We start from the raw sequence: 11,597 nt of genomic DNA, 5'->3' as shown, positions 1-11,597 counted from the left end.
AGAGCAACTAGAAAAGGCTGGGCCCCAAACTTTGGAAAGCTCCCCCCTCCCGAGCATGAACATTAACCATTTATATTTGTGTGTGTTTTTTTTTTTGTTCCAATGATCTTTTTTATATTTGTGTGGTTTAACCCCTTGAGTGGCACGCCCGGAAATTTTCCGGGACGAGCTCTACTGCTCATAGCAACATAGCCCGGAAGATTTCCGGGCTATGTATCACTATGGGAGCTGCAGAGCACAATGCCACAAGTTGTGACATTGTGCTCTGCCTGCACAGACCCACATAGAGCAGTGCAAGGGCTTTGAAAAACCAGCAGAAGATATTGCCGATCTGCCGGCAATCTCCTGCACTGGTTTGTTTACAGGTTGCCATAGAGACCATCGGCTTGTCAGAAGCAAGCCGATGGTCTCTGTGGCAGGGAGAGCTTTGTGCTTGGCTGTCAGAGGACAGCTAGGTACCTGCTCTTACAGCAGAGATCAGAGAAAACCTCAGATCTCTGCTGTGTTAACCCTTTACATGCTGCAGTCTATGTGACTGCAGCATGTAAAGGGCTGTCACTGCAGCATGTAAAGGGCTGTCACCATCGGACCCCCGGAATGTGATCAGGGGTCCTGATGGGTCCCTGTGGAAGTCCCCTAAAGGGACAAAAAATTAAAATTAAAAAAAAAATTAAAAAAAAAAAAAGTTAAAAAATTATAAAAAAAATAATAAAAACACTTGTCTCCCTTTCCTTTGCAAAAATCAAAAATACAATCACACATGTGGTATCCATGCGTCGTAATGACCCAGAGAAGGAAGTTAATACATTATTTAACCCCTTAATGACATGGCCCCTTTTTTTCTTTTTTCCCCATTTCTTTTTTTCCTCCCCCGTTTAAAAAAATCACAACTTGTCCCGCAAAAAACAAGCCCTTATATGGCCATGTCAATGGAAAAATGAAAAAGTTATGGCTCTTGAGACGCAACTGCAAAATTAGTTGAAATACAATGATTAGACCATTTTAAAAAACCTGCCCTGGTGGGCACGACAGGGTGGTAGGAAACTCGCCACTCAAGGGGTTAAGTAGCATGTTACCTTAAATATATGGGTCATTGCAATAATACAGTATAAGTGTATTTTATGCACTTGGGACAAGGATACAGCGTGCCCCCGATCCTTCCTGATCAATTAAGAAATTAGTGCAAATTAACCTTTTTTGTTTATTTTGTATCTACTTTGTGCAGTCAGGATCTGGACATCTGAGGGTCAGACCCCACAGTGTGTCTTTTGGGCAACTGTGATACAGCTGAAGTATATGTTGAACAGAATGTTTGTAAATTGGTTGAGATTGGCTTCAGTGTTTTGTAGGTAAAGCCGCTGTTTACCAGCAAAATTGTGCAGCCATTTAACAATCAATTTAAAACCAGGCCGAGCAGTATCTGGGCACGGTTCCCGACTGTACTGCGGCCATGTCGCTCTGTGGCTCTGCTCTGAGCCCAGGGGTATAGCTAAAGGCCCCTCTGCACGACTTCTTTTTTGAGTCTAGGCTGTTCATAAGGGTAAATTTAAATGAAAACCCACACCAGAAATTCACAACACCCTGTGCCCCATCGGTGCAGCACTAGCAGCCAGGTGTGTTGCTATCGTCTTAAGAGATCAGGGCCACAAGCCCCAAGACGTATAGTCCCTCTCCTTCTTCCACACAGTAATAAATTCCTCTTTGTGCTCCTCACAGTGATAGTGCACTGCTATGTACCCCTCACAATGATAGTGTCCTCTTATGTGCTCCTCACAGTGATAGTGTTCTCCTATGTGCCCCCACAGAGTGATAGTGTTCTCCTATGTGCCCCCATACAGTGATAGTGCCCTCCTATATGTCCGTCACAGTGAGGGTGTCCTCTTATGTGCTCCTCACAATGATAGTGTTCTCCTATTCTCCCCTGAAAGTGATAGTCTTCTTATGTGCGCCCACACAGTGGTAGTGCCCTCCTATGTATTCCTCACAGTGATAGTGTCCTCCTATGTGCCCCCCACACAGTGATAGTGTTCTCCTATGTGCCGCCACACAGTGATAGTGCCCTCCTAAGTGTCCCTCACAATGATAATGTCCTCTTATGTGCCCCTCACAGTGATAGTGTTCTCTTATGTACTCCTCAGAATGATAGTGTCCTCCTATGTGCCCCTACACAGTGGTAGTGCCCTCCTATGTGTCCCTCACAGTGATAGTGTCCTCCTATGTGTCCCTCACAGTGATAGTGTCCTCCTATGTGTCCCTCACAGTGATAGTGTCCTCCTATGTGTTCCTCAAAGTCAGTGTTCTCCTATGTGCCCCCACATAGTGGTAGTGCCCTCCTATGTGTCCCTCAAAGTGATAGTGTTACCATGAGCCCTGTGAGGGACCCTGGGTGGCAGTGGCGCAGTTCGGCTCAGCGTCCTGGGATGACGTTGCGACCTCGTTCGGCATGGCGAGCAGCGGCGCCATGCTCCGCTGTGCGGGCACGGCATGTGGCATGTGAGCCTGCTGTGAGAGGCACGCGCGCTTTATTTTTGTGAGTTATAGTGGCTGGCTGGGAGCTCCGGTCAGCTGGCTTGATTGGTCTCCGCCCTAGGGGCGGAGACTCTTTAACATAGTCTGGCAGCTGCTGATAGCAGTTGCCAGTTATTGATTCCGTCCTTTGTGTGTTTGACCTTGGTCATGCTCCAGTGGAAGTTACCCGGTCCTAATCCAGCTCTGCCTTTGTTCTGTGGTTTTCTTTCCTGTTGGTTATTCCATCTGCCTAGCCTGTCAGTACTAGTGAGTAGTCCCCTGCATAGGTACAGTGGTTCCTTCCTGTCCTGCCACTAGGCAGCGTAGGTTCAAAGTTGGCGGCCTGGACGTGTCCACCTTCAGGGCTAGCTCCAGGAAGGGACGTTGGTGTGGGTGAGAGTCAGGGAGCCCCGCGCCGTATGTACCTATGCACCCCACTAGTACTGTAACAGATAGTGTCCTCCTATGTGCCCCTCACAGTGATAGTGTCCTCCTATTCCTAAGAAGGCATATATTCTGTATATAAAAGGGGGCAAGAGTTGTCTTATATATGTAAAAGGGGACAAGAGGTGATATATATATGTAAAGGGGGGCAAGAGAGGACATATATATATATATATATATGTAAAATGGGGGCAGAGGAGCCATATATATGTAATAGGGGGGCAAGAGGAGGCATATATATGTAATAGGGGGGCAGAAGGCAACATAGACATTTAAAAGGCAAGAAGAGGAGACAATTATTACAGTTTATGTAAAAGGGAGACAGGAGGCAACAGAGATATGTAAAAGGGGCAAGAGGTGGCATATATATGTAAAAGAGGGCAAGATGAGACAAATACCCCAATTTCCCCGAAAATAAGACAGGATCTTATATAATTTTTTTCTCTAAAAGATTTCACCTTTTTAAATGTATAGCTGCCAGACACTATTTAAATTGACTTTTTTTTATTAATTGTAACTAAGGCTTATTTTTGGAGTAGGGCTTAGAATTCAAGCACCCTCAAAAATCCTGAAAAATCATTTTGCATCATCAAAAATACTGAAAAATCATGCTAGGGCTGATTTTGGTGGTAGGTCTTATTTTAAGGGTATATGTAAAATTGGGGCAAGAGGCAGCATACATATGTTAAAAGAGTAAGAGGCTTCATATATATGTAAAAGGGGGCAAAAGGTGTCATACATATGTAAAAGGTGGTAAGAAGAGGCATATATATGTAAAAGGGGGCAAGAGGAGATATATATATATATATATATATATGTAAAATGGAGCAAGAGGCGTCATATATATGTAAAAGGGGGCAAGAGGCGTCATACATATATAAAAGGGTGCAAGAGGAGGCATATATATGTAAAAGGGAGCAAGAGGCGTCATATATATGTAAAAAGTGGCAAGAGGCGTCATATATATGTAAAAGGGAGCAAGAGGCGTCATATATATGTAAAAGGGGGGCAAGAGCCAACATAAATATGTAAAAGCGGGCAAGAGAAGATATTATTAATGACTGGGGCAAAAAGGAGTATTATTGCTACCTGGAACATAAGGAACATTGATAAAAGCAGGGTCTAACTGAGAGTCTATCGCCCGAGGACCACATGACCCTAGAGCCAGCCCTGACTTTAATGCCCATTTTTGTACCAATTTCCTCTCTTTTCAGGCTGTTTTCTGCGCCTCGGGGCGCCCCACTGCGGTGCAATGCGTTATTACAAACACTTCAGCTCAGTAACGGACCAGCACACATAACGCATATTATGAAGAAGCCGCCGCCTGATCCCGGTCGCATATTAACTTTTTCCACCGCACTTCTGCCCTAATCAGCAATTCCAGCAACCTCAACCCAAACAACCAATCAGGTTTCTGGAATTGCTAATGAGGGCAGAAGTGGGGTGGAAAAAGTTAATATGCATCCCGGTCCTGCCAGCAGCGCTCTGTCACACAAAGGGTTACACCTCACTGCTCCTTGCTCCTCCCTGATTGGCCGGGAGACACAAAGCCTTAGCAACGGGGGCCGGCCGGGGATTGGCTCCTGGTTACCAAGACGTGCGACTTTAAGAGAGCGGACACAGAGTAGAAGGGGCCGGGGAGAGGCTGGCACCACGGGGGTAAGACGGCGGGGGAGAGGCCGGGAGGGAGCGGGGCACAGAGGATTATCTGGGGGCAATGCCAGGAGAAGGAGCGCCCTCCCTGTGATCCGGGGATGGAGAACCAGGAGCTGATCAGCGCCGCGGAGATTATCAAGGGTAAGAGCCATGACGTGCTGGCCGGCGCCTCTGTGGTGTGCATGCATGTGGTGGGGGTCAGTATGTAGGGTCCTGGCTGGCAGTGTGCCCCTTGCCCATCACACAGACCAGAGCTGTGATTAATCACATTTATAGAACAACTCATTCATGTTCCTAAAAGTTAACCAACCACCATGCTGGTGAGCCATCATCCATCGGGTTACTGAGATTAGTTTATACGCATCAGTTGACTCTCCAAAGCCGCAGCGTGAATCACTCCATGTAATTACATGCCAAATCTTTTTATGGAGGGACAATCACATTAATTTCCTGTGCCGCAGATTACTGTAGGAAAGAGCGGCCAGGGAAATCCATCATTTGGAGACTTTCAATGAAAAGTTAGCTTGAAGTGGTGTGAACTGTAAGCAAGTCATTCGCACACATATATATGAAATCTTCAAGTCGTGTGTTCCTTCGGTCCACTTCCTGTATCGTGTGTTCTTGCTGTGATACATTCTTTGTCCCCATAGTAACGGAACACTCAAATGTTCCGCAGCCTCCTCGCCCCCGGTCACTCTAGGTGTTGTTACTTTGTGACGTGACGATTATATTGGTCTGCTGTAAATTATACAGACAGACAGTAATAGATACATAGTCATTTATAATACACAGTGTATTCTCTATATACAGGGCGTAGTCAGGAAGACCGATCCAGCGCTATATCTCAATACTGGTGGTCTATATTGAAATAACTATTGTGAACTTGAATAGTACCCCGTTTCCCTGAAAATAAGACGTACCCTGAAAATAAGACATAGCATGATTTTCCAGAATTTTTGAGGATGCAAAATGATTTTTCAGGCTTTTTTGAGGATGCTAGAAATATAAGCCCTACTCCAAAATTAAGCCCTGCTAACAGTTAATTAAAAAAGTCAATTTAAATAGTGTCCAGGCAACTATACATAAAAAAAATTTAAACCTTTTTGAACAAAAATTAATATAAGACATTTGTCTTATTTTCGGGGAAACACGGTAGCGACATGATGGTACGGAGCTGGGGGCTCCAGAACATGGATTTTAATTTTGTGTTGTGGCCCCTGTGAGAGAGAGTAAAACCAAAGTTGAAGAGTAGCACGTGAAAAGCAGAAATCCGTTTTCCGCATCTCTCTAAGTCCTGTGGACTGCTGCTATGACTGAAGTAGGGAAAGCATCTTGGAAGTGGCCTCCTTCTGCTACAATAGGGACAGATGATTCAGGAAGTCATCCACCGTCTGCAGATTCAAGTACCGATCCACATTGAGAGTCCCTGGAATGAGCACAGGTCCAACAAGGCGATTGCACCAAAATCCAACCCACACGTTTATGCTGAAATTTGCATTGTCTTCTGATTGAATCGAGCCTTTACTAGTAATCTGCATCGTCTGCACTGAATCAGCGCTTCGCCGTTCACTAACGTGGTTCCGCAATGTTGTCAGCGCTGCTCCATGCATGCATTATAGTAGAAGGAAGTCACTTTGGGCGTGCATTCCCTACTTCAGTCATAGCAGCGGTCCCACAGGACTTGGAGAGATGCGGAGAGTGGATTTCTGCTTCTCACATGCTACTTTGCAATTGGGTTTTACTCTCTTTTTCTTACAGGGGCCGCAATACACAATTGAAATCCATGTTCCAGGGGCCCCTAAGGACCCGTGTGCCATACCATTGTGTAGCACATCCATGCCTTCCTATTCAAGTACACTACTGTTATTTCACTAGAGGACACCAGTAGTGGGATATAGCGCTGGGTCAGTCAGTTTTGACTACATCCTATATTAGGAGTTGTGCAAGTGTAAGATGCTTCCATGTACTGCTAGCAAAAAAACCGGCTGCAGGTCCCAGATATTCTGCACCAAATCCACAGCATGTGAACCGACCCATTAGGTCGTCATGATCAAGTCTTCAAACTGTTGAAAATGGCCCAGACACGTTACATAAAGCAGGCACTTTACAGAACTCCCTGTATAGTCACCAAATATGCAACAGTTTCACTTCATTTACTGGAAAGTCTCCATCATGGAGTTACAATGTAACAAACAATAAGCAAGATGTTGGTGCAGAGATGTTTTTAAAATGTATCTCTTAACTTTGTTTCAACATTCAGTGAAATACCTTTAATCTAATAATCCTGGAAATCTGATAATCCAGCAGTTGTTTACAGCACAGGACTGCAGAATAATGCGCAAGAGCAGAAGCAGGATCCTGAGCAGAGAGAACCAGATCAGACATTCATCTGATTAAAACACAGTGATAGTAATTGATTTAATCATTTCCTTTTTCGAGGGAACACCAGGAAGTTTGGGTACCCATGCAAGGGATTGTGAGTGTTTTATGGACTTGTGTTTGTTGTTTTCCATCACTATTCTGCCTATAAAAATAAACAAAAACATAAATAAATAAATAAAGACATCATTAATAATCAGTTGGGGACAAAAATGCTTCATAATGGATCTGTCAGGCAGATCATCATCACATATGGTATGGATCATGTAAAAATGGGACCAGGATGACCGTGTGAGCAGAGCCTGTTCGATTTTTCAGTATCTGTATTTGTGAATATCTGATAATCCACCATGGATGCCAGATTAGAAGACTTTTGCTGTATAATAGCTGCTACAACTGCAGTTCCGGCTGAATTTATAATGCAGTATATATCTATCAGATGGCAATAAAACTTATTGTTTACAGCCTAGGAACACTAGCGATGCGACCTTACTGTGTTAACTAAATAAATAACTAATTAAAGGTACATTCACATGGGGCGATTAACTGCTGGAAACAGCGATTTGGGGTGATAGTCATCCCATGTATACACGGGCACTGACTGGGCATTGAGCGAGAAATCACTCACTTGTCACTTGGATTTTAGGCACCTTGATAAGGAATGACTCCTTTCACACAGGAGCAATAGTTGTTCAGAGAATGGAGGTGAAGAGTAAACAGGCAGTTGTTCATAGATGAATGACTGCCTGTTTACATGGGCTGATAGCCTCTTGACTCTCAGAAATGCATGGAGAACATTGATCCATGGAGTGACCGAGGATCGGATGCGACTGAACGGATAATCCTCATCATAGTCTTTTGGTTTTTAGGTGAGTCAAGAACCAAGTGACTCTGACAAGTGAGCGATTTCTCGCTCAGCGCCTTGTTGGTGGCTGTGTGTACACAGGATGTCTATCACTTGAATTCGCTATGTCCAATGATTATTTGGGTGATGCTCTACCCATGTAAAAGTACCTAAAAAATTAATCTCTGAATGATTGCATGATTGAAGTGAATGGAGGCGGCCAGTTGGTGTAAAAAGCAGAAGAGTGATAGTCTGCGTGTCTGTGAGCTGTCCCGTGTAAAGGTACCTTAAAGTGACAGAAGACCTAACCAAGGTTACCATACAACTCAAAGATGACTTATGTTCAGATTAATATACCCACATCTGGGTGTTGGGACCATAAAACGAGTACAGACCCTGGCAATGGATGTCTAGATATTGTGATCTGATTATTAAGCCGATTGCGAATGGTTATACAACATGTATTTACATAAAGGAACTCGTGGCTCAGATGCAATTGATTCCATTGTAATATGGATTGCAGTCAGATACTGTAAGGCTGGGCGTTATTATGTTCATGATTGAAAAAGCATCCAGCAGACTATGCTTGACAGGTCCTCATTCTGGGGGTGACTGCTTACTTAAACTTGACTGAGTGATGTCCCATTCTTTTTTGTAGATCGTTTGTACTTTGCAACCCTGAGGAACAAACCAAAAAGTACCATAAATACTCACTACTTCTGTACTGACGAGGAGTTGGTGTATGAGAAGTAAGTTTGGCTCATTTCCCTTTTTTCTTCAGCGGTTTTATACATGCTTACATGTTGTGAGATTTTGTGTAAAGTATAAATATGTTTTCTGTATCAAGTCTTGTCCAAAGGATTGAAGATGAGTGGAATTGGAATGAAAGGGTTTAATCTTCAGGTAAGGCTGCTTTCACACCTGCGTTAGGGCTCAGTTCTGGGTTTCCGTCTCTTTGCTCCATTATTGCAGGGGAGAAACTGAAATAAAACGGAATAAAATGAATCCCTGGGATTCCAAAAAACAGAAAGGCTTTAGTTTGCTTGCATTCTGTTTTTTTTTTGGATGGGAAGATGGTGTAGTCTGCAGCGTTATTTTTCCATCCGCTGACTAAATAGAAGCAAACTGAAGCCTTTCTATTTACTTTCCGTTTTTTTTGAACCCCCATAGAAATCAATAGGGAAAAAGCGGTTCAGCTTTTTCAGTTAGATTTCATTTTCTCTACTCCAAAAACAGGGTAGAGAGACGGAAACCTGAACTGAGCGCTAACACAGGTGTGGAAGCAGCTTTACATCTCTCACTTTTATGGCTTCTGTTTAAAATATACCCTGTAATTTATATGCCTCCGATGAATGTCATATAGTTGCATTCGTCAGTCATAGGCTGCAGTTGTAAAGAATGTTTCCAGGCAGAAAAGAGATGGACAGCAGAGGAGAAGAAGTGCAGGTAATATACACCCAAACCCTTTGGTCCCAGCAAACCAAATTTCAGTCTACTGGATGTTTGGAAGGAGCCACTGCTGCCTGACTGCTCTGCCATATGTTTTTAAGAGTTATGGACCAACCAAACTATTAATAAGAGGCGTGAGTGCCATGCTGTATTTTATCTCTTTCTGCCTGGATTCATTATACACCTCATTCTCCATGGTAACGTCACACACCTTGTACATATCCTATTGACACGTTTACGTTCTGCGCTGGGAGTTTTCCAGGTATGCCCGCCAAGCGTACTTTGCAAATGTAATGTGAGCATAGCCAAGAGTGGGAATAGACCAAAAATCTGTTATATTATACATTTCTTAGACCCCATTTACATTCACAGATGATCACTCAAAAGTCGCTCAAACAACAGTTTGAGTGACAGTTTTGACCGATCATCTTTGCATAGTCTATAGTAGCTAAGTAGCTACTAAAGAGCTGTGCAGGTGGAGCCGGACACAGCCGCTATCCCTTGGTGAACAATACAGCTGTTTTGCATAAGCAAACAGCTGCATTGTTTTCTCCGCTTACAGCTCGCATCCCACTGTGAACTACCAGCGGGAAACGAGCTGAAAGAATGTTATCAGCGCTGTCGACTGTGATAACAGCGTGCCCCGCTGATAAGAGTTCATTGCTCAATTCTAGAAAGCTAAAATTGAGCGAGGAACAAATCGTACATGATGGCCGTTTAGATGACTTTGAGCAAATTTTGAGTGATAAACATTGTCTAAATGGGCCTTTACAGTATTGAAGGGATTCCAAGTTTAAAGGGGACCTGTTTTGTCATCAGGTCAGCATGTCTGGCTGTATAGTGTGTATCATGACTCCACTGACTCTAATACAGTGTCTATCTCTACTTTCCCCCACCTCCCGTTCTCCTGGACCGACCTCTGTTAGAATTGACTCACGGCGCTTTGAGTTTGTTAAAGGGGTTGTCTCGCGAAAGCAAGTGGGGTTAAGCACTCCTGTATGGCCATATTAATGCACTTTGTAATATACATCGTGCATTAAATATGAGCCATACAGAAGTTATTCACTTACCTTCCCTGCGCTGGCGTCCCCGTCTCCATGGCTCCGTCTAACTTCAGCGTCTAATCGCCCGATTAGACGCGCTTGCGCAGAAGGGTCTTCTGCCTTCGGCTCGGTCCGGCAGCAGCGGCGTTCTGGCTCCGCCCCTTCTACGCGTCATCGCGTAGCTCCGCCCCATCACGTGTGCCGAGCTACGCGATGACGCGTAGAAGGGGGCGGAGCCAGAACGCCGCTCGTGCCAGACCGAGCCGAAGGCAGAAGACCCTTCTGCGCAAGCGCGTCTAATCGGGCGATTAGATGCTGAAGTTAGACAGAGCCATGGAGACGGGGACGCCAGCGCAGGGAAGGTAAGTGAATAACTTCTGTATGGCTCATATTTAATGCACGATGTATATTACAAAGTGCCTTAATATGGCCATACAGAAGTGCTTAACCCCACTTGCTTTCGCGAGACAACCCCTTTAAGCACTGTAGGTGGTCAAGGTGGTCTCTACTGCTCACTGCCAATCAAATATGACCTCATCAATTACAGACCACCCACTTGACAGATTCAAAGTGTCAGAAGCTGAATCTTACTGAGGTTGGTGTGGGTGTGGGGGAAACGCGAGGGGATGGAAGGGGGCTAATAGAGATAAAAACAGATGCACTAAAGTCCAGCTATGCAGCTAGCCCTGCTGACCAGAGGACATGACAGGCCCTCTTTAATGAGCAAGTGCAGTTCTGAGCACATTGTACATCAAATTTTACTTTTCATAAATACATTGTAGTGATTTTGAGTTACAGTTTGTAAGAGCTGCATTCACATTGTGCATGCTACAGAACTGAAATTTACCCGCATTCTCCACCATGAAATCTGTTAGCTAAACTTCCAACTTTGATTCTCTAAAATGTAATAGTTTTATTTTGAAGCTGGAGTTGGAGTTCATTTCTTCTGACTTCGACTTGATGAATATCAAGCTTGCTTTAGTAGTTTGCGTTCTGAAAAGCGCCATCTTTACCCTAGGCACTGTTCCATGATCTGAAAAACAGTCTCCTCCACTAACAAAAGCTTAGCTAAAGTGATGGAAAGGTGTCTGTTGACAAGCTTTAGAATTGTGATGCAGCTTTGGTCTAAAAACAAATGTTGCAACTTGGTTTAGTACAAGAAAGAACGTACCACTCAAAATGCTTTGAAAAGTGGTCTTCTAGGTGAGTGGCCTTCGATGGCTAGCATGCATAATATATGGGGAAACTGAAAATTGTTCCCACAAAATCTGGTC

At 44.1% G+C, this 11,597-nt stretch overlaps 1 protein-coding gene across 2 annotated transcripts in view; it reads left to right on the top strand.

The window, feature by feature from the left end:
• The first annotated feature begins 4,591 nt into the window (after positions 1-4,591).
• Positions 4,592-11,597, top strand: part of CDC14A (cell division cycle 14A) — a 91,778-nt gene continuing 84,772 nt past the window's right edge. For both annotated transcript variants that reach the window (XM_066597223.1, XM_066597222.1), the window contains exons 1-2: positions 4,592-4,749; positions 8,490-8,580. In XM_066597223.1, the coding sequence (XP_066453320.1) occupies positions 4,707-4,749; positions 8,490-8,580 (134 nt within the window). In that variant the 5' untranslated portion in view covers positions 4,592-4,706. The remainder of the gene's footprint in view (positions 4,750-8,489; positions 8,581-11,597) is intronic.

The sequence above is a fragment of the Eleutherodactylus coqui genome, chromosome 3 (genome assembly GCF_035609145.1).
Source record: "Eleutherodactylus coqui strain aEleCoq1 chromosome 3, aEleCoq1.hap1, whole genome shotgun sequence".
Taxonomy (NCBI): domain Eukaryota; kingdom Metazoa; phylum Chordata; class Amphibia; order Anura; family Eleutherodactylidae; genus Eleutherodactylus; species Eleutherodactylus coqui.
This window is presented reverse-complemented; position numbering and strand designations above follow the sequence as displayed.